Raw genomic sequence first — 21,091 nt, 5'->3', positions numbered from 1 at the left:
TCACCACGACATACACACACTCTTGTACGTTAGATTAGATTAGCGCGGGTGCGCATTTAGATTTTCCCGCGTTCACTATGATTTAGTCGGTTTACTTAATTTAATATAGTCAATCTCATATAAAATCACAATAAGAGTGCAGTTGTTCTCCAGATATTAGCATAACAAATGTGATTTAGATTTGTATAAAAATTTAATAAACAATAAGTTAATATTAAGTGCATTTTAGGCACCATATTGCCTGTTTTAGCTCTATTTCACCAACGAAAAAAGTTGAAAACTAATCTACAGCAGTAACAGCACTGATTTTGAGAAACACAATGAGGAGGTGATTCCTAACTGAATGAATCCACTTTTTGAACAAATCAGTCATTGACGTAATAAATAATTATTTTTTGTTTTCTCTTTTACTTCTATACGGATCTCACTATACAGTTGTGTGAGGATGTAGCCTATGTCTAAGAGTGTGTATGCCTTCATTTTGCTAGGCATGGAAAATGTTTTTATATATGCATGTTTTAATTATAACTGTGAAGCAACAACATTGCTATTAAATGTGCTATATAAATAAATAAAAGTTGAAGTTAAGTTCAAATTCCATTGTATTTTGGTGGCTTGATTTTGTAAACAACTTCAAAAACATTGCAAAAAATAAAATGTTTTGCAGAATGTTTTCGTCAATTTATTCAGCTTTTTCATTGAACCAGAAAGAAACTTTGAGAAGAAGGATAATGGAACGGTCTCCATGCAATAGTAAGGCTTTCCTCTCTGTACACATATCCTTAAGTACAATCCTGTCTGTTTTATTGGTGTCCCCTTCAAAACTTGCTCATGAGAAATGTTATGTTTATTGTCCCCCCCCAACATTTAGATGAGATTTTCGCCCCTGGTCGTGTGTGAAACAACGGGTAACATAAAAGGATTTCTTACACTCTACACGGTATTTCTCCATATCTTGAACCTCAGCGACGCTCTCACGCAGGTCGCTGGTGAAGCGGGTTCGGTCCTGCTGGCTCGGCGCATTGAACACAATCAGGACCTTACGCTCGCTGCCGGGCATAGCTGATGTCAGTCTGATACCGTGAGGATAGTCTGAGAGAGAGGGACAGAGATAGAGGGTAAATGCAGTCTATTAGAGAGAGACCCAGATAAAGAGGGATGTGCTGTGCCTCGTAATTAGTTATAGATCTCTCATTCTGACAAGTACTGTACTTCAGCATGTCAATGTGGTAGGGAAGATACATTTAAATAAAAAAAATATGCTCTTAATCATGTGGAATTTTACTTCAAGCTAATTTGTCTTAAAGATGTGTAGATATTCTGTTAATGGAAAACAAGTGGAAAACAAATACTGAATAAGATCAATAGAAGACAGACATTCCCAATTAACAGCACAGCCACAATAGATGGAAGAGGATTTTCAGATAGACATCTTTTTCTCCTTCATATACTGCTAAGAAACCAAAACACCACCTACATGAAAGCAAGGAAAGGGTAATGAGAGAACACGGAGAGATGGAGTGGATGAGAGCAGAGTGTGTAAACGAGCTGGAATGGAGTGATAGTATAAATAAAGAAGGAGGGACAGATGGTCAGACAGATGGAGGGATGAATATACTTACAGGAGTTCTGGAACATATGAACCTGCATCTCCACCAGGGGAAAAGACTGTCTGAAACTGTACGTCACAGACGTCTTCTTCTTCTGAAAGATCTTCGTTACCTGAAGGCGGGAACATAAGGGAAGTTAGGCTCGGTAGTTATCATCATTATACATATACATACTCTTAACACAAAATTGCTCAGGTACATATAACTGAATGTTTTTTTCCAATGTGTCTAATAGCTGTACTCTAGACCAAGACTGGCAATTTTGAACAAACTGAAATATAAGATAATCTTAATTTGTTTAATAACATTTTTTTGCAATAGCCAAAAAAGGTCAAAATTATTGATTTTTCTTGTATGGCAAAATTCGTTATGATATTAACCCTCTGAGGTCAAGGGTATTTTTGGGGCCTGGAGAAGTTTGTCATGCCCTGATATTTCTGCTTTTTTCAGTTGCGTATAAACATCTTAATGGCTAAAGTCTAATCTCACTGTAAACAGCACAAACTGGGCTATAATAATATGTGAGCAGCATGTATGTACATGATTGTGTTTTTGAGAAAAAAAATGTTATGCGTGTTTAGTGAAAAACGAAAAATGTTAAATCACTTGAATGAGGCAATAAAACACATACAGAACATTGGTTCCCGGGACTTTTGAGAACTGGAGCTTGTAGCCTAGAATCTTTCTTTCTAAATTATGTGAAAATCATCTTGTTTACTCACTCACAGAAAACAATATATTGATTTAAATTTTCTAAGACACTATTTGTTGGTAAAAGTCATATGCGAGTAGGCATCAACTATCATGAATATCAGTGTGATTTACACCTGAGAAGACAGAGACCTGCATAATGAGCTGCATAATGAGCCATTCAGTCATCTGTGCCACTGAGAGGAAGGAGTTACAAGAAAGAATGTGACGACAAAATAAATGTGTATAATTTTATGTTTGTAGTTTATTTAGAATATATTTAATTATCCCACAACTTAATTTAATATCCACTTGCGAGTGCAGTTAAACAGCTGTTAAAAGCTGTATTGTTAAAAGCTGAATTTCAAAGCTGAATTTTTTGCATCATTACTCCAGTCACACAATCCTTCAGAAATCCTTTTAACAATCTGATTTTCTACAAAAAAAAAAACACATTTATTGATATTATTATCTTTATTATTATTATTATTAATGTTGAAAAGAGCTGAGAATATTTTTTCAGTTTTTTGGGGGATAAATTGAAAGAACAGCATTGTTTGTTACATTTACATGTATTTGTTACATTTATATTATTTACATCAAGCTTACTAATCCCTACCGGCAGAGAACACCATTGAGTTACATTAAAACTGCTGACCTTGAAGAAAATCAGTCAAGTGGGATTAGTTTTTATGTTATGTGTATGTAAATTCATTTTTACTTCAGATGTTATCTGCAGTGTTTACTGTCTTTTGGGGCAGGATAAGTGATATATTTAAACCGTTTAAGTGGGTGTGTCTGCTGCACTGATGACACAGGTAACTGATCCAACAAAAAATATTATTTCTTTATGAACATAATTATTCAGGAATTCTTAAACATTAACGTATTAGTATCAGAAATGGATTTGAATATATTACAGTGAATAATACAATGGAAATGATAATACTACAATGGAAAAGCTTAACTTACTATTGAAAATAAAGCTTCATGTCTTTAAATCCGTACTGTAACATTATATAGTCAGTTATTTAAATTATGATGTGTATATTTTTTACTGTCCTGATTGAGCAACATCTATTTCAGACTCTCCACAAATGTGTTTATTACCGTTTCCATGTTAAATATTGTAAGCTAAATTAATAATTAATTTAACCACCGTTAAATCATTACCTGATTCAAAATGAATGCTGTTAACGAAATCAGTTAGCTACTGTTCGAATAAAAACACTATAACTAAATTATATAAACACTGGATAAGGCAAATAAAGGTATATAAATCACAAATCGTTCCTCAGATTTCAGAATGAGCACTTTGTTGTTTGTTTTATATGTTGAGGTCGTGTCCGTCTGATGTTTATCGTGTTCATGATGCTCACTACTGTAATGAATGTAACTTTTTAATAAGTAGGGGAAATTCCCGACATTTAAAAAAATAACAGTTTACATGCCTAGGCTGTTTGCATTGTAAGAATGTACATGGATACTTTAGATTTATAAACGCTGACTTGTTATGTGATATTTTCTCATAAAAATCATACAATTCCCTATTAATTCAATAGAACGTTTACGCACACTGGGGATTACCAATATGGCGGCGCGGCGGCTTCACTTTCATGACGTCATGAGCAATCCAGTTCTATATTATAGATCAGTGATCTCAGCCAAATATTGTCCGATCCTAATAAACCATACATCAATGGAAAGCTTATTTATTCAGCTTCAATTCAAATCTCAGTTATTATTTATTCATTCAAATCTCAGTTTCGAGACTGGATTTGTGGTCCAGGGTCAAATATGTATCTATAAAGAAAATGTTATTTTTGTTGTAATTTTTGCTGCAGTCAGGACCAAAAATTGCTTGATCGCGACAAAAATTGAATAACCCTAGAGATATTTTATATGTATATACTGTACATGAAACTATATGAATCTGAATATATATTTATAATCCTGAAGATAAGGTTTTAACTCTAAATATAAAAATTTAAATCTAAAAATACATATAATTAAGTCTGAAATTGTACAATGTAACTCCAAATACAGTTATATTATATAGGCTAAATGAACTTGATTTTTTTTTATGAAAACAGTAGGCCTATTTATCTGGTATACATTTGCAGATGCAATATAATTATATAATTATAGTAAGTGCACATGACTCTAAATCAAAGCAAGGATTTTTTCTCTACTATATCTTCTGACAGTAATTAGGCCAATATGCACTAAGTGAAGACTCACCACTAGCAGGTCATTAAAGAGGAAGACCTCGCGCTGGTGAACTCCACTCCGCTGGGGTCGATTGGGGTCAGGGACTTCATACAGCTGACAACAGCACACTAGCCTGCGATGTGGCAGAGAAAGCACCTGCAAAGGCACACACACAGCATATCAAAATACAGCTTGGTTTGTCTCACATTAAACCACACAAATAAACAAACTAGGATCAAACAGCCTTTTTACCACAAGCTGAACAACAATATGGGGTTTCAACTTAAAAGTATGACATGCATGAGTGAAACATGGATTGACTCACAGGTTTCTTGCCCACGATAACCCTCTCCACAGCCTGCACTTGAGACACGTGATCATCATTTGTCCTGAGTTCCCATTTCTGAATGCGCTGGTAGATGCCCACTAACAAATCCCTGGGAATATCCTGTCCATTATCCACTCCTGCCCATGAAAAGAGCGGGAGAACGAACAAGAAACAGAAGGTGAAAACAACTCTCTTGTCTTTTATTGGAAGCCAAATATTTATCTGAAGACATATTTGGTTTGGATCACCTCTAAGGTTCTTGATGAAATCCTCCAGCTTCATCTTCCTCTCAGCTTTGACGTTGGGGCTGTACATGTCTGTGTTGAGAAGGATTATGGCAAATGCCAGGATGAAGATCGTGTCTGGGTTTTGAAACTGGCGGACGAGTGCAGGGTTGCACACGCAGTATCTCTGACTGTTAGAAAGAAAGAAGTGGATTTTCATGTGGAACTACGAAATGCAGAGAAAAGAGCACAGGGTGAGATGACAGCAAAGGCTACCTGAAGGCCTCTACCAGTCTTTCCACCTTCTGGGCTTCCCCCTGAACCTTAATCTGAGCCTGAAACTTCCTCAGGGCATCATCCAGATCCATGCCTGAGAAATCCATCTCATCCAACACACAGCTGAGAAAGAAGAACAGAAAGAAAGATCACTAAATTCATCTGCCAACATGTTTGTGTTGATTTTTTTAGCCAGTGTCTGGTTTCTGTTTTTTTTTGCCTCCAAGCTGGTGTTAACAGCATATGGATGCTTTGCTACAGTCTGGGGTTGGAAGACAGAAAAACATCATTACTAACTCCAACACATCCTTGTTGAACTGTTTCTGTCGGTTTCCCAGAAACTCTCCAATCATCTGTCTACTCAGGCCTTTCCTCTCCAAGATGAAACGTGCAATGCCCACAGGTGTGTCTGATACAAAATTCTTCTCTATCAAATACTGGATCCCCTTCTCTGGTTTCCTGGAAGACAGGGAGAGTGATGACATAACAGATAGGATGTGATTCATTTGATTAAAACTGTAAACAACTGAAATACAGAAAAATAGATATAGCAACAATAGCCTGAGGGCAGAAAAATGTATAGACTCTTTGTATCCAACTGGATTTAGGTTCACATCTGTCTTTGGCTTGACTGCATTGTCTTTTATTGATCTCTGCCATTTGATCTTAAAATCCATTTGATTGCTTACAGTTCCATTTCCTCGTCAGAATTAGATTTCTTAAGCACCCTGCTAAAAAGGTGTTAAATGATTTGTAACACATCAATCTTGCATCATAAAACCTTACAGTTACTTTTCTTTATGTATTCTCCATGATTTATAACAGGAGTAATGTGTTAAAATAAAACTGTACTACCGTAAATCATCTGTGATCCTTAACACAGGTATTAAGTCAGAAAAGAGGTTCAGAGAAATCACCCTGGGCCTGTCATCTCTTCAATATTAAGATTTAATAATGAAATACGACAGGTGTGATAAACCATATGGAGGAGATGTCTGTAGATAGATCAGTCAATAAATAGACCCATACACTTTTCTAACATCAAAATTTTAGGTTAATGTTTGTATGAACTTATAAGAGACATATTCAGTGTCGGTCATTCTTATATGCAAAGTATGCAAGTTGCCTAGGGCTTGTTCTTCTCCTTGTTCTCAAAGATGATTTAATGTCTAGGGCTGTGCGATTAATATAATTTTTGTTTCATTTTTGGTTTTAGTTGTCAACCTTCCCTCATAAAATCATGTAATGTGAAAGATGTAATATAAAGTTTTCTGCTGGACATACTTGATGACATTTTTTTTTTTTTTAAATCATACTGAGCTGCAAAAGAGACATTGTTCACCAGGCAGCTTTCTGTGCATGTGATCCGAGACAGAGCAAAACACTTTGGGATACTTTGGGCTTTGGGTATACTTTTAAATGGACAAATAATCACAAAAATATGTCAAAATGTCCGTCTTGCTAAATTTTCACTTAAATGCAGTCAGATATGTCTCAAGTGAACATGAACAGCTGTGAAAGTAATTGAATGCTTGTCAGTATTAGATCTGTGCATTCGGTCTTAAAGTGACAGCAGCTGCTGTCTCTGCTGTAGATAGTCTTGATATGTAGATAGTCATTTAATCATTGTCTCTGTCATTTAATGTTAGTAAAACAACAAAAGAAACAATTATATATATATATATATAACAAAAATTATATATAGTCAATATAGTTAGATAAATATTAAATAAAACAATAAATATAAAAAAACTGATTTGTGGAAAATTGAATGTTCTTGATAATATTTTATATAAAATTATTATTTAATAAAAAGTATTTTTTGTGTATAAAAGGGGAATTTCTATTAAAATGTCAGTCCTATTTTGGTGAATGTCTCTTACTTGTTGAAGAGGTTCAGTCCGATGCGGTATTGCCTCCTTTGGACCACGTCATTGTTGAAGGCGGGTGAGTCCCAGCTATGCCTGCTCTCTCTCTGATAGGTCTGTTTTCCCAGAGGAGGCAAGGGTTCCCTTAGACTGTCCCTAGACGAAGAGCCTGAGCTGCAGTTGATGGTCTCATTAGAGTTGGTGGTAGAGTTCATTGAGTCGTTGTCCCCATCCGAGTGCTCCAGGCCAGTAGTGGGCAGTGGCGCGGAGGACGAGGAAGAAAGTGGCGTGAGTGGAGGCTGAGTGGGTGAGGGAGACGTGGGGTCTGGGTAGGGGTGATGAATGTGTGGCATAGGGTGGTGGTGCAACGGATGGTGAAGTGGTGGGTGGTGATGGTGGTGCATCATTGTGTGGTGTGGTACGTGTGTTGGAAGAGGGGATGGGATGGGGCGACCCGGGGGTCGTGTCTGGCCCTGTGCCACACAGGGATTGGGCGTGCGAGGGACGGGGTTGTGTTTGAGAGTCCCTTGAGGTGATCCACCCGCCGTAGGCTCCTGCTCGTAAAGCAGCTGTCTGCTCAGGGAGCCTCGATCTGAACGGTCACTCATGTCAACAGAGCTGTCACTAGGCGGCTCTATGGTGAGAACGGGGAGGTGTGACCCCCGCAACCGGAAATCTCTGCATTCGGTGCATGGTGTGCTACGCCGGCTGTTATTGCTCCCGCCGCCCTCTGTATCCCGGCTGTCTTCGCGTCCTCCGACCCCGCTGCTGATGCCCCAGTACTCAGTGTCGGTGCTGGAGGGAACCCGCTCGATGGATAGGGGAGAACAAGGCATGCCGTCATCCATATAAAGCGTGACGTCGCTGTACGAGGTAGCTGTGCTGTCCTCGTGCATAACCCCCAGACGTTCTTGCTCCCCCATGACCCCCCTACGGGCGGTAGGTTTGCTGCTCCATACACACTCGCCGAAATCCTCGCTCTCCTCACCTCCTCCCCCACCACCATCCTGAGAGTCCCCTCGGCCAGGCTGACATGTCAGAGTGTCGTCCATAGAGTCAGCCAGAGATGTCACCTGAGAGAGGAAGCACACAGCCATTGCCAGCGGTTTTGCTGGTTTTCACTCAAATTTCATGGCCCCCAGAATATACTTTTGTATGAATATCTGAACATGCAATACATCAAAATAAATAACGTCATCTTATTAATAACTGAAAATTCTGTGTTTGGTGAGGAAAGAGTTAATGTTTTTGTGAGTCTCTTACACTCACCAGGCTGCATTTATATGAACAACAAAAATAAAGTAAAACTAGTGCTGGGCGGTAAACCGGTTCATACTGAAAACCGGTGTATATTTTCGTGGCGATGTTAATTTTTAATATACCGCCATACCGATGTATTTAATTAATCAACGTTCAAAACAAATGTTATGCTGCGCCGCGGCTGCGTAACACTGTTTCAAATGGACCCTTTACAATGTTGCACTTCTAAGCAGAGACTGCGAAACGTGGTGAGGGTAAACATAGCAGTGCTCTGGTGTTACGTTACAGGGAAGATGGATGCTGCAGAACTAGAAGAACATTACACAGAAGAACTTGTGCCAAAAAGAGGAGCTGGGTCTGTTGTTTGGAGGTTTTTTGGAACTCATTGTGCTTTCACACAGGACACGTTTGCAGTCCGCCACTGATCCGCGATTTCAAATCATGTCAAAAAAATAAATAAAATCTTTTTCGGCATTGTGACTTTTATCACAGAACAGTACCAGTATTCCATAATCATAGAGTTTAAACTCAATAAATATAAACAACATATTATTCATGCATTTGACGTCTAGGTTTGTATAATAAGTTGCTCAAGCAAGCGCCAAAACATTTAAACATAACATTGTAGCCCACTTTTCTTGTTAGGATATCGCAAATATTTAAAATTAAAACACCCACTAACATGGGTGCGTAAAAAAATACACAACACATACGCATTTCAGACGGAGTATGTGTGAAAAAAGGCACATCTTGGAATATCAAGAATGTATGAAATTAGCGTCAGCGGACTCTGCGCCCTCCACATCAGCAGGTAACACGGGAAAGCAAAAGAAAAGTCAAGCCAAATGTCACTTAAAGACGCATTTACTAGAGGGACTTACTACGAAAGAAAAAGAAAACGGTGGATCGATCTCGAACTAGATCACTAACCACATAGTCAAAGACATGGTCCAGCTAAATACAGTTGAAAAAGAAGGCTTATGCAAACCGGTATTACTAGTGTGGAATTATTCTACAATATTCATTAATGAAAGTAAAATAGACCATCCTAAGTCAATTTACTGCAGTAATTCCTCTCTCAACCAGTAGAAAATGCATTGAACACCTGAATATGCATGAAAAAAATACCTGTATTACTAGTGTGGAATTATCCTACAATATTCATTAATGACAGTAAAATAGACCATGCTAAATCAATTTACTGCAGTAATTCCTCTCTCAATCAGTAGAAAATGCATTGAACACCTGATTATGCATAAAAAAAAAAACGTCATAAACCGGAAAACCGGCATAATTTTGAAAAAAGAACGTGATATAAATTTTTGGTCAAACCGCCCAGCACTAAGTAAAACCGGTAACATTTTTAAATATTTTAAACAATGCGCCAAAATGAATTTAAACAATTGTACTTTTTTCTAGTCTGACTCCTATAAGTATGTAATTCATTCCTGTGATAGCAAAGCTGTAATTTAGAAATCATTTTAATATGCTGATTTGGCACTCAATAATTACTGTTAATGTTGAAAACTGCTGTGCTGTTTAATATTTTTATGTAAACAGTATTTATTCAAAATTAACAATTTTACAAACAAATATATATATCATCTTTAGCAAATCTTAATACGGATATCCATTTTTCATACTGTACATGATAATTCTGCAGTGCTTTTAGTATTTGAAATGAGTTGTAAGACCACACAATTTGTTTCAAAGGAAACATGAACAATAATTTTATACCAATTTTGAAAGAGTCTAAATCTATTCTATCCCAGCTATATATATCTGACCTGTATTGAAATAAATTTTGACATTAACATAACTTTAATCTAAGGGTTCACACATCTGTCACCTGTTTGTTGAAAGCGTCGTCTGTACGCGAGTACTCCTCTCTGTCTGAAGGACAGTGTGCAGGTGAGTCAGACTCCTGCTGTGAGTCTGTGGTTCCTGTCTGGCTAGCTGTGCCCAGAGTCGAAGTGTGATGGCTGGTATATCGACCTTGCTGCTGTTGGGGCATCTGGGGCTGAACCTATAGAATTATAAATATTAAAAAGGAATTTATAGAAATTATGTTAAAATCATAAAACAGAATTAAGATTTCACAGTCAAGTTGAATGTTCTACTTTTATGCATGTAAAAACTGTTATATTGCCTGTGGCTGTCGTTCGTCAAAAGAATACTGCGAACGCATGTTTGACAGGATGATCCGGCGAGTCATTCGGCTTTCAGAGGCGGAACTACGCAGCCGTTGAAAGTTCTTGTTCATGCGATACTGCCGGAATGCCGTCTGTATCGTGCGAGCCGCTCGTCTGCTCAGGAAGTAGCCGCCATACTTCCTCTCCAGCATCTCCACCTGATGAAAAGGAAGATGGGCAAACAGACAGTAAGAGAACATGAAAACGGATTATGATTGAATAAAGAGTGCAAAAGAGAGAGAAAGAAGTGATGCATTGCTTTCTTCAAACCTAATATACAACACATCTAAATGCTATACTCTTTAAGCCTGAAACTTAAGAAATCTAAGAAAATATTTATTTAACAGCAGTCTTTCTCAATTATTATTCAAAGAAGAAAGATATGGGCAGCAGTAATTCTGTAGATGTTGGACTCCTACATGAACTGATATTTTCACAATGCAGAGATCCTTAGTATTTAATATGAAAGCATAACAGCATTCTGTATAACTGCAATCCCATCTTTCATTATGTGAGATGATGGAGGTTTGGCTTCACATTAGCATGACCGGAGGCCATTATGTACATTTGAGGCTTGACTGTAGTTGGTGTAAGATGGCCTCCATGCACATTAAAACACAAACACTTAGTAATAAGTAGATTTTTCTATTGGGCTGTTTGGCCACTGAGAATTAGGATAAACCTTAATTAAGCACAAAACACTACAAAAAAGTAAACAGTGTTTGACAAACTGAAGATTTCCTTTCATTAATGATATTAAAACATAATATTACTGCTTTTTAAAGATGACACCATAATTTTATTTACATAATAACACTTGTGTTATTGTACATAAATATAATATACATTTATTTTCACACTATATACAGTATAAGAACACCATGCCATAACAATCAGAAGTTTAAAAAAAATGTATATTTATATTTTTACAAGACTGCTTACCTTCTTTTTTCTAGAAAAAATAAATACAAGTTTAAACTACTCAATGAGGTTTTCTTTTCATAAATTTAATATTTTTTTGCCTTTTTATGCTATCAGGACAGTTGCACCATTCTGAAATTTTTGGCTTTTTGCACTTAAAAGAAATTAGAACATGACAAGCTCATCACAAAAGAGATGTATTTTAATCTTTGTATATGTGATTTTAATTTTTATTCTATTAAATTTTTTTCTAGTTTTTTTGTTAGTTTAAATTAATTATCAGGACAAAAAAGCATCATATCACTGACCATTTTCCCCAATTTTATCTAAGTTTTTTAAAGATTGTTTTAGATTTATGAGTGATTTTTAGTTAATAAAAAACAATAATTTATATTATATTATAATTAGTTAATTTTTAGATAAAGTAAGCAATGGGAACTTCTTGAAGAACGCAGATCCACACCTTCTTGTCCTGCAGGTCCGTGGAGAGCTCATAGCTGTCAGAGAGCACTTTGCAGCGCTTGCTCTCTTCTTCCTCTTGCTTGCGGAGTGCCAGGCTGGCGGGCTGGTTCCGGGTCCGTTGCGCCCAGGCCAGGGTCGCTGGGCTCGAAGGGGCCACTGGAAGCCCTTGAGGGCCAGGAATGTTACGGATGTTCCCGTAACGCTCCGAGTTGCCCAGGTATGGGCCCTGACTACAGGTGCTGTCGGAAAAGCTAGCCGTGTCCTGACACTGAGGATGTCCCTCCACACTGAGAGAAAACAAGATAGAGAGAGATAGAGAATGAGCTCTAGGTCAACAACTGCCACAAACGGTCTTATTTGTTGACAAGTTGAGACTAAAACAAGTCTGTAATCTTGGCACTGAAAAGGATCAGTGTAGACAAACATATTAGCACACTAACCAACATTAGCATTTCAAATGCCCATATGCAGCCCAGTCAGGACTCAGCCATCTGGCCGGAATACAGGAGAACGAGGGAGGAACAAGAGAAGATGGAGGGAGTGTGAAAGAGGAACAGAGAGAGGACATGATACAGAGAGAAAGAGGCACAGAGAAAAGGAGAAAGAGAGAGAGAGAGAGAGATGGAAGGGAAAAACAGTGGCATGTGTGGCATACTGTCAACGAAAGAAGCTAGGCATAAAAAATGATAAGAACTGAGTCATTCGATGATGACTCAGAGAGAAAGAGAGACAGAGAAACAAAAAAGAAGGAAACGGTTTACAAAGGTAAGTCAGACTTCAGTATCCCTCTCACCCTAAAGCAGGTGTACTGTACTGTACTGTACTGTGATGACTCACTTCCTGTTGCCAGCATTAATAAAGGAAATCACACTTTTTGCGGTTTCATTTTATATATGTATATTGTCTTTAATATCTTTAATTCGTATTCTTTAGTCACATTTTATCTTATTCTTATTATTCTTTTTCAATTGCCGATTTGTTTTTAGTTATTGAAAACAGCTAATCTGAAAATGCTGCATATGGACACTTAAAAATATTTATCTGGACACAATTCATCATTCTAATTTATTTATTATTATTATTTTGCATATTATGTTTACTCCTATAATTTGAGGATCATTTACACAAAGAGCACAAATAATAATGAAAAATGTCTTATCAGACACTTAAAGAGCAGGTCACATGGTATTTTAAAGTGTCCTAATATTGTGTTGGAATCCCCTATAAAAGGTTTAAATGCATCTAAGGTCAGAAAACATTGTCATTTTCTCAGAATATGCATTTAATATTAAGAGTCATTTGCCAATGATTTCAAAATGATTTGTTCCTAACAAGTTCGAAGCAAACCCCTCCCTTCCATAAGCCTACTCTGCTCTGATTGGTCAGCTGGCCAAGCCTGTTGTGATTGCTAAAGAGAGGGGTCCTTGAGCCAGTTACCCAGTGCTACCATTGACAAAGCACCTTCACATAAAACAATATAGTGCTCCAATCCCATCTTATAATAATGACATACAAAAACCCTTATGCAATCGAATCATGCCAACAGCTAATGTTTAGCTGCTAAAATGTGAAAACAATAATGGTGGATCTGTTAGTCGAGTGCTAACGTGACTAACTGATGAAAGGATAGTTTGTAAACCAAAATATGTCTACTATGTCTAACAAAAGGTTCTAATTACATTTCTGTGGTATCCTTGAACACAGCGTCTTCTCAACATGATGTTAACACACTAATTAGGGAAGTGTTTGTGGGCAGGTCAGACTCTGGATTATGCAAATGTGTGACGAATACTAGCAACAGGCAAAAGATTCGACAATATGACGACTCGTTAAGGCAATTCTGAATCGACTCTCTTTTGAGAGACAATATCTTTATTTATTATGCACTTTTTTTGATTAACGACTAACATATTTTTCAAAAAACCATATGACCTGCTTTTTAAAGATAATTTGTATTTGCCATAAAAAGGAACATTGATCAATCTGAATTTTTGTCCCATATCTTCACATATAGGCTCAAATTTAACATTCATTATTCATTTAATTTTTTTCCAGTCCTTTACACACATGTAGGCATGTGCCCTTTGAGGGAGTTTAGTCTTTCGATGGAAGCGCACGGCTAAGGAGTTGAACAAAAACTCACACATGATGTCTGCAGCGGTGTGATAGGGAGCATGCATTTGCGCGAGTGCTGCTCTGGGATCAGCAGAATCATGCCGGTGGGTTTCCTGATGACTGCATCGACGATCTGTCAATTACTGCAGTGCTGATGCAGTTTACAAGCAGTACAGTAGCAAAACACACACACATACACTCTCTGCCTCTCTCCGTGTGTAACAAATCTCTTCACACCAGGGGACTGGTAACTACCAACATGGCAACAGCAAACCTTCAAAAGAATCGGCTCTACAGCAATCAACTAAAATAGTATACCACTACAAACTTTAACATCCAGTCCAGTGTATGATTGTCATACAGAACACATTTTCACAATTTATTGTTCCACCAAAAGGCAGCATAGTACATCTGGCATTTCTCTCTTTCAATCACACACATGGCAATAAATGTCCTTCAAACTTTCTCTCCTGTCCATCAGGCCTTGTGTTTGGTAATGTGTGTCTAGGAATAGTGCCGTGCAATCCTGCGGTGATCAGTGACTTTAGATATGAGCATGTATGTGTGTGTGTGTTTGCTCTTGACGCATATGCAGCTGTGGTAGGATTCCGGTCACATGGTGCATGTGTGTGTGTGTGAGCAAACTGTGCTGTCTGCACCTCTCAGGGAAAGTCACACAAAGGGACACACAAACACGTCACCTCAGTCCTTGTTCAGCTCACTACTAATACACACTATCATTCTTTTTAATATAAATATTTTTAAATAGTGTCTTATGGTCACCCAGGTTGCATTTTATCAAAAATACAGTAAAAGGGCAATTTTGTGATTGTGAACATGTTTTCTATTTTAATATATATATAAAGAAACAGTACTGCTCAAGAAACAGTATTATTAGAAAAAGTTGTATTATCAATATTAAAAAATGCTGTGCTGCTTAATATTTTTGTGATACATTTTTTTCAGAATTATTTGATTAATAGAATGTTCATGTTCAGATTTAGTTAATCTTTGGGAACAATATTGCCACAATCTGCATGTCATGCACAGGGCTGCAGGTTAATATCTGAATGAAAAGCTTACTAGTGAACAAAGAATATATATAGTGCACATTTCATGTGGCTAATTTGTTATTTTTTTGGGAGGATGACAGCCCTAGTCCTCATTCAACTTTATACTGACAGCAACATTAAACATTACATCAACATCAACATTAAAGCAATTAAATTTTTTTCATTAAGCAGATGCTTTCAGATGAAATTTTTCACATAGATATCTGATTGAATAAATTATTAATAGAAGAAGATAAGAAACCATTTTCTGAAAGTTAAAGTGCACTGAGAGTAGAGTATGCATGTGCATTTGTTTGCTTATGTATTTTCATGAAAACATCCGTGGGCAGATGCTGGCAGGAAGGAATAATTCCAGGCGAGTCAGTGAAAGGCTGTTAATTGAATGTCACTCAGGCTGCTACATGCGTTTGGCAGCGTTACTACAGAAAACGTTTGCAAGCATTTCTGTAATATAGTTTAAAAGCATGTTTGGATCCATCAGGAATGGCCACCCAGACATTTTCAATTAAGGAAATGCTAATATTCAGATAATATGCAAACTCAGATTATAATGTTATCATGTGCCTCAGTTAGCAAGACAATACAGTACTTCTCATTCTTCCACTAGATAGAAGCACATGGGCCAATCAAAACAGATTTGTAAATGCATTATACTCACAATAAAATGAGTAATTCAACACAAATATACAGACATTAATACAGCTTTAGCTTGCTCTATAAAACCAACAGCAAAGAAATAAAAAGCAGCACCATTACATTTATGATCTAAAAGAGCCATTTACTTTCAATAGAATGATCTTGGGCTTATGCTAATGTCACTTTCACTATACCATTCATCTGCCATTATATAATGATGCACTTTAAAATTATGTCACTCTGCTAGACTGAGTCATGATTTTTGAGTACTTTATATTCTTTATCATGTTTCATTCCACAATAACCTCTAAAACCTTTCACGTTTTGCAAACATCTAGCTGTTAAAAAAGGCCACATGTCTGATAAACAGATAAACCGAGTGTGTGCCATTGATCATAGAAGGGTGTATTGAATTGTTTCCTCAGCGAGTTCTGTGTAAATCTATACCAATTGATGTGCATCACCACAACCCACAAGCAATCCACCAAAAATATCAAATAATCGAGAAGTAATAAGCAACTTATATTCTACAAGAAAACATGCAGTTGCCTTTGTTTTGTGCTTATTACAAAGGAGAACATTTTCATAATGAATTAAAAAAAAAAAATAGTGCTAGTATGCTGCTAAGCTAACACTACAGTACTCCAAAGCATAAAAACCAAAACAAAAAATAAATATCAGGAAAAACATTTTTATGATAATATAAGCTGGCTTCAACCATTTTAAGAGCTCATAACAATGTAATATAGAATTGCCTTCTCTATAAAAGATATATGCAATGCTGCCTTAGAATTTGACCAAAACAAGGTAGGAGGCGGCATAATTAAGCTGCCTACCTTCTGGAACAGCCATGTGATTTCTTAAAATGCTGCCTCCGTAGGCAGCACACTAGGTTTTGGAATGGAGCTTGTATGTTTGCTACAGAAGCTGGGAGCTTGCGTAACAGCTCTGAGCTATTTTATTATCAGTTCTATCGATTTTCATCATAATGTTTAATTAGTTCAGAATGAGAATTACAGTAATTCCACCAAATCAGTCTAGTATCAGTAGCATTGAGTTGGAAGTGATGTTGTGAGTTAGATCTTCATTTAAGATGTAGAGAGTAATGTATTGTACTCATTTTTGTAGCCTTTTTAGTTTGTTATAATCCACAAAATAGACAACCGCGGCCAGGGCCGGAGCTGGGGTTTGCGGAGCCCTGGTGCAGGCTGTTCCTGTGGGCCCTGTTTGAAATTGTGAGAATAGCACAACTAAACAAATGAAACAACGTTTTTAAATTTTTCCAAGGTTGTAGGTGTCCAGGTACTGAAACTGAAAAATCAAATGTAAATAGCATTGCATAGTCTTTACTGTATAAATAAAACATTATTTAACATTAATTCTTGTTAAAACTACAAAGTAATTCAGTAAAGAGCAGTAAATGATTTTCTCCCATTTAATTTATTGGATTAACATTAAGGACACTGACAGCAGCTAGTAAATTAAGCGCAGTCACTTTAAGAGACAATACATTCGGTATAATGATAGACATCTGATTTCTTTCTCAAATGTTTACTTTCACTTAAGACATAATCGACTATTTTTGAGAGGACATGCGCAAAGACGAGTTTTGGTATGTATGTGTTGTTTCAAGAGCAAGAAGAGACCAAAATCGGCGTGCAAACTCTCAGTTGAGATGTTTTCATTGGCAAGACTTAAAACAAGTGCAACTGATAAGCTTTGTGATGATCCGAAGTTGCAAATTAACTGAAGCCATATGTTAAAACGGACTAAAATGTTGTTAATACACAGAAAATATTCAAATCTATCTGCTCAAACAATGATGCACATTCATTGTTTGCATACAGATAGTCATACTGTATATACAGTCATATAATATAAAGAGTAGGATGAAAAAAGTCAGATTCAGATTAAAAAATGAATTAGATTTAAAGAGAAAGAACAAAAAATTTCTCCACTGCCTTCTGTTTATTCACAGATGTTCCTTTAAAGGGTACATAACATACCCAGTTTCACCTAATCTCATGTTAATCTTGAGTACCTATAGAATAGTACTGCATCCTTCATATATCCAAAAAGTCTTTAATTTTATCATATTTATAAAAGAAAAATACAGCTTTCCGATTCTCTCCGGAAAAAGCCGAGCTCCTGGAGGCGTGCCGTGGGCGGAGCTATAATACTGATGTTTCGTGTTGTTTCCGTTAACATATCTTCACTTATGTGCTGATTTTCAACAAAATACAGAAACCTGATGCGATTGTACTTACATGAATGGGGTCTTTTATCACAAGTACGGCTCCATGTTTTAATAGCAAACGATGTGCAAATCCAGTGTCGACCTGGGCCTTGTTTATAAAACATTTGTCACTCAAATGACCAGAACACACAAAGGCACTTGATACACTCCGTTGCTGCCCCGGAAAAACAAACTGCATCCACTGTTCATGTAACGTTGGGTTCTTGGGGAAGCTGATCACGGTAAACTTTCCCTCACATCCAAAAACGCACTTATTTGGAGGCATTCTCGTACAAATCCTATGCAGCGCTGCCGACGATTTCCCGATGAAGCGCGTTGATGTACGCGGTCTCACAGTCCTCTGGTCAACGTGTGCAGGCGCGCTTTTCCGAGAGAAATGCTCATATAAGGAGTTCCACTCTCGTCTACGTCATTAGATTCACGATTAGGGCTGGGCGATATGGCTCAAAAAAAAAATCTCTGATTTTTTCACACCAAACCCGATTTTCGATTTTAATCGATTTTTTTTTCTATTTAAAAACAAACTACAACCGACAAAGAAATTGCTCAAAACAAATGTACTCTTTATTTTGTTCTGATTTTCACTTATGCAGTTTAATCTAAATTTCCCCTTTGTGCATAAGTGTAACAGGAAACAAGCCTCAAAACATGCTTGTTAACGAGATGGCAGGCACTGCCATTGTAAACAGTGAAAATGTAGCTTATCAGTTTTCTAATAACTTACAGTGACACAATGCACCTTCAAAATAAATTAAATTATAAATAAAAAATAAAATTGTGTTTCCCTCTTTGATAAAAAACTTTTGGTTAAATAAATGTAACCGAAATGACAAAATTAGATCTATTACAAAAATACATACTTGTCACAGTGGTATTCATAAAGTGCTAACAAAACTTTAAACTCATTAGCGTTAGCATTACAGAAAGGTCTGATTTTCGCACTCTTACAACAGTCATTGTTTTTTTCTTTTTTTTTTTTTACATTGACATTTGAGTTCATGATTTTAATGTTGTTGTTTTTGTGGCACACTAGACAGACCTTTGATCTTTGAATAATCTCATCTGGTCACCCTAAGTGAAGTGAAGTATAACCACACTTTGGAACGTTTTGCTCTCTCCGCCATTGTCACTCTTTATTATTACTTGTGAGTTTTCGTTCTGTTATTCGTGTGTGTGCGCCGTGCTCGTTCTTGTTGTGTGTTTGTGACTGACAGACAGCCTCCGCGGCGCGCATGAGAGATGTCGCAGATCTCACAGACAAACTTCTTAATAATATCGCAAATTAGAAATTTTTGGTAAGATAAAATGTGCACGATAACATTATTAAGCAAATCTTTTCGCCATCGTCACTCTTTATTATTTAGCGGGAGTTTTCGTTCTGTTATTTGTGTGTGTGCGCCGCGCTCATTCTTGTTGTGTGTGTGTGTGTGTGACTGACAGACAGCCTCCGCAGCACGCATGACAGATTTCGCAGATCTCACAGACAAACGACTTAATATGATCGCACATTAGAAATGTTTGGTGAGATAATATGTGCACGATAACATTATTCAGGAAAAATACATAGTACATAAATTTTTTTCCCTCCAGTACCGAAAGCAGAACCGATAGCGTCAGATCTTACTGATACTACGGTCTTTCATAATTTAGCCCCTGGGCCAGTTTAATACCGGGTTTCGGTACCCATCCCTACTGTTTAAGATGCTGGAATAAATTTGTTGTGCTGCTACCTTTTATAGCAACGGCTTTTAAACACACTTTGCAATGTGGCGTTATTTGTTCTGTGTCTGAAACAAAAAAAGCAAACCAATTCCAAACAACCGATGAAACGGTGCCTTTCTTTGGAACGAGCTCTGCGCTGTTAACTGTCATGTTGTCTGTGTGCGGCTGTAAGGAAAGCGGGGGGAGGGCGAGCCCACTCTGAACTACGGAAACCTAAGGGGAGAGCCGGTGGTAGAAGTTAAAGAGAAAACCGATTTTCATTAAAAACAAATCGCCCTTAACGTCAAATTCGAGTTAATCTATAAAATCAATTTATCGCCCAGCCCTATTCACGATCAAAAAAAAAAACAACCGAAACTTGTACCAACCCACAGAATAACATTAGTCATACATTACTCATGCAAGTAAATAATGAAAGAATTTTTCAGTGAACTATTACTCAAGAGCTTTAAGAGCAGTTCAGGTGGTATTTCTAATTAGGATGATGACTGCATTATGTCAGAAATTTCATGTTTTAGTGTGCTCTAAATCTGATGCAGACACAGATGTTCTGTACCTTTCAAATTGGATGCTGAATTTAGACTTAATTCACACTCAGAGGCACATGGTTTCCTCCTGAAATGGAAAGTTAGCATACAGTCTCTGAATCACCATCTCCTCGAGAGTACTGCATGTGCAGCTCTGTTGTCATGCAGGTAAAGGTGTGAGACAGTGAGAGAATGTGTCACTGCAGGAGGTTGTTAAAGGGAAAGTTCACCCAAAAATGAAAAATCTGTCATTATTTGAACATGCTCATGTCATTCCCAAACCTTTTATTTTATTTTTTTTTGGATGTAACAGCAAGGGACTCCAAAAATATGGCAGTGCTGCTCTTTTCCATCAAACAACAGTGAATTGTGACCTAACTTTACTATTCATCTGTGGATGAAAAGAAAATTATTCATTTTTGGGTGTACTATCCCTTTAAAACTAGACATGAAACTGGATATAAACGGACAAAGTCAAGATCAAAGTCATTTTAAATGAAAGAAATATACTAATAAATCAAGTGCATAAATAATTATATGGCATGTTATTCATATGAATTACTATACTGCAATTATATACATACATACTGCAATTTTAACTATACACTTGTTTACTTGCTTAGACGTCCAGATATAACATAATGTTACTATTTTTGGAGTGGATCATAAAGCTTTGTAAGCTTTCATTTTGCACACTCAGCAAACAACAAATCTTCACG

General features: G+C 36.9%; 1 protein-coding gene across 1 annotated transcript in view; it reads right to left on the bottom strand.

The window, feature by feature from the left end:
• The window catches only part of LOC132098274 (IQ motif and SEC7 domain-containing protein 2), an 85,574-nt gene that overhangs the window by 6,383 nt on the left and 58,100 nt on the right, over nt 1-21,091 (bottom strand). The window contains exons 2-12 of the mRNA XM_059504440.1: nt 12,044-12,329; nt 10,617-10,817; nt 10,317-10,493; nt 7,223-8,280; nt 5,637-5,798; nt 5,340-5,462; nt 5,088-5,254; nt 4,837-4,976; nt 4,542-4,667; nt 1,623-1,722; nt 931-1,092 (exon numbers count right to left, since the gene is read on the bottom strand). Of these exons, the coding sequence (XP_059360423.1) occupies nt 931-1,092; nt 1,623-1,722; nt 4,542-4,667; nt 4,837-4,976; nt 5,088-5,254; nt 5,340-5,462; nt 5,637-5,798; nt 7,223-8,280; nt 10,317-10,493; nt 10,617-10,817; nt 12,044-12,329 (2,702 nt within the window). The remainder of the gene's footprint in view (nt 1-930; nt 1,093-1,622; nt 1,723-4,541; nt 4,668-4,836; nt 4,977-5,087; nt 5,255-5,339; nt 5,463-5,636; nt 5,799-7,222; nt 8,281-10,316; nt 10,494-10,616; nt 10,818-12,043; nt 12,330-21,091) is intronic.

This window comes from Carassius carassius, chromosome 21 (assembly GCF_963082965.1).
Source record: "Carassius carassius chromosome 21, fCarCar2.1, whole genome shotgun sequence".
NCBI classification, from domain to species: domain Eukaryota; kingdom Metazoa; phylum Chordata; class Actinopteri; order Cypriniformes; family Cyprinidae; genus Carassius; species Carassius carassius.
This window is presented reverse-complemented; position numbering and strand designations above follow the sequence as displayed.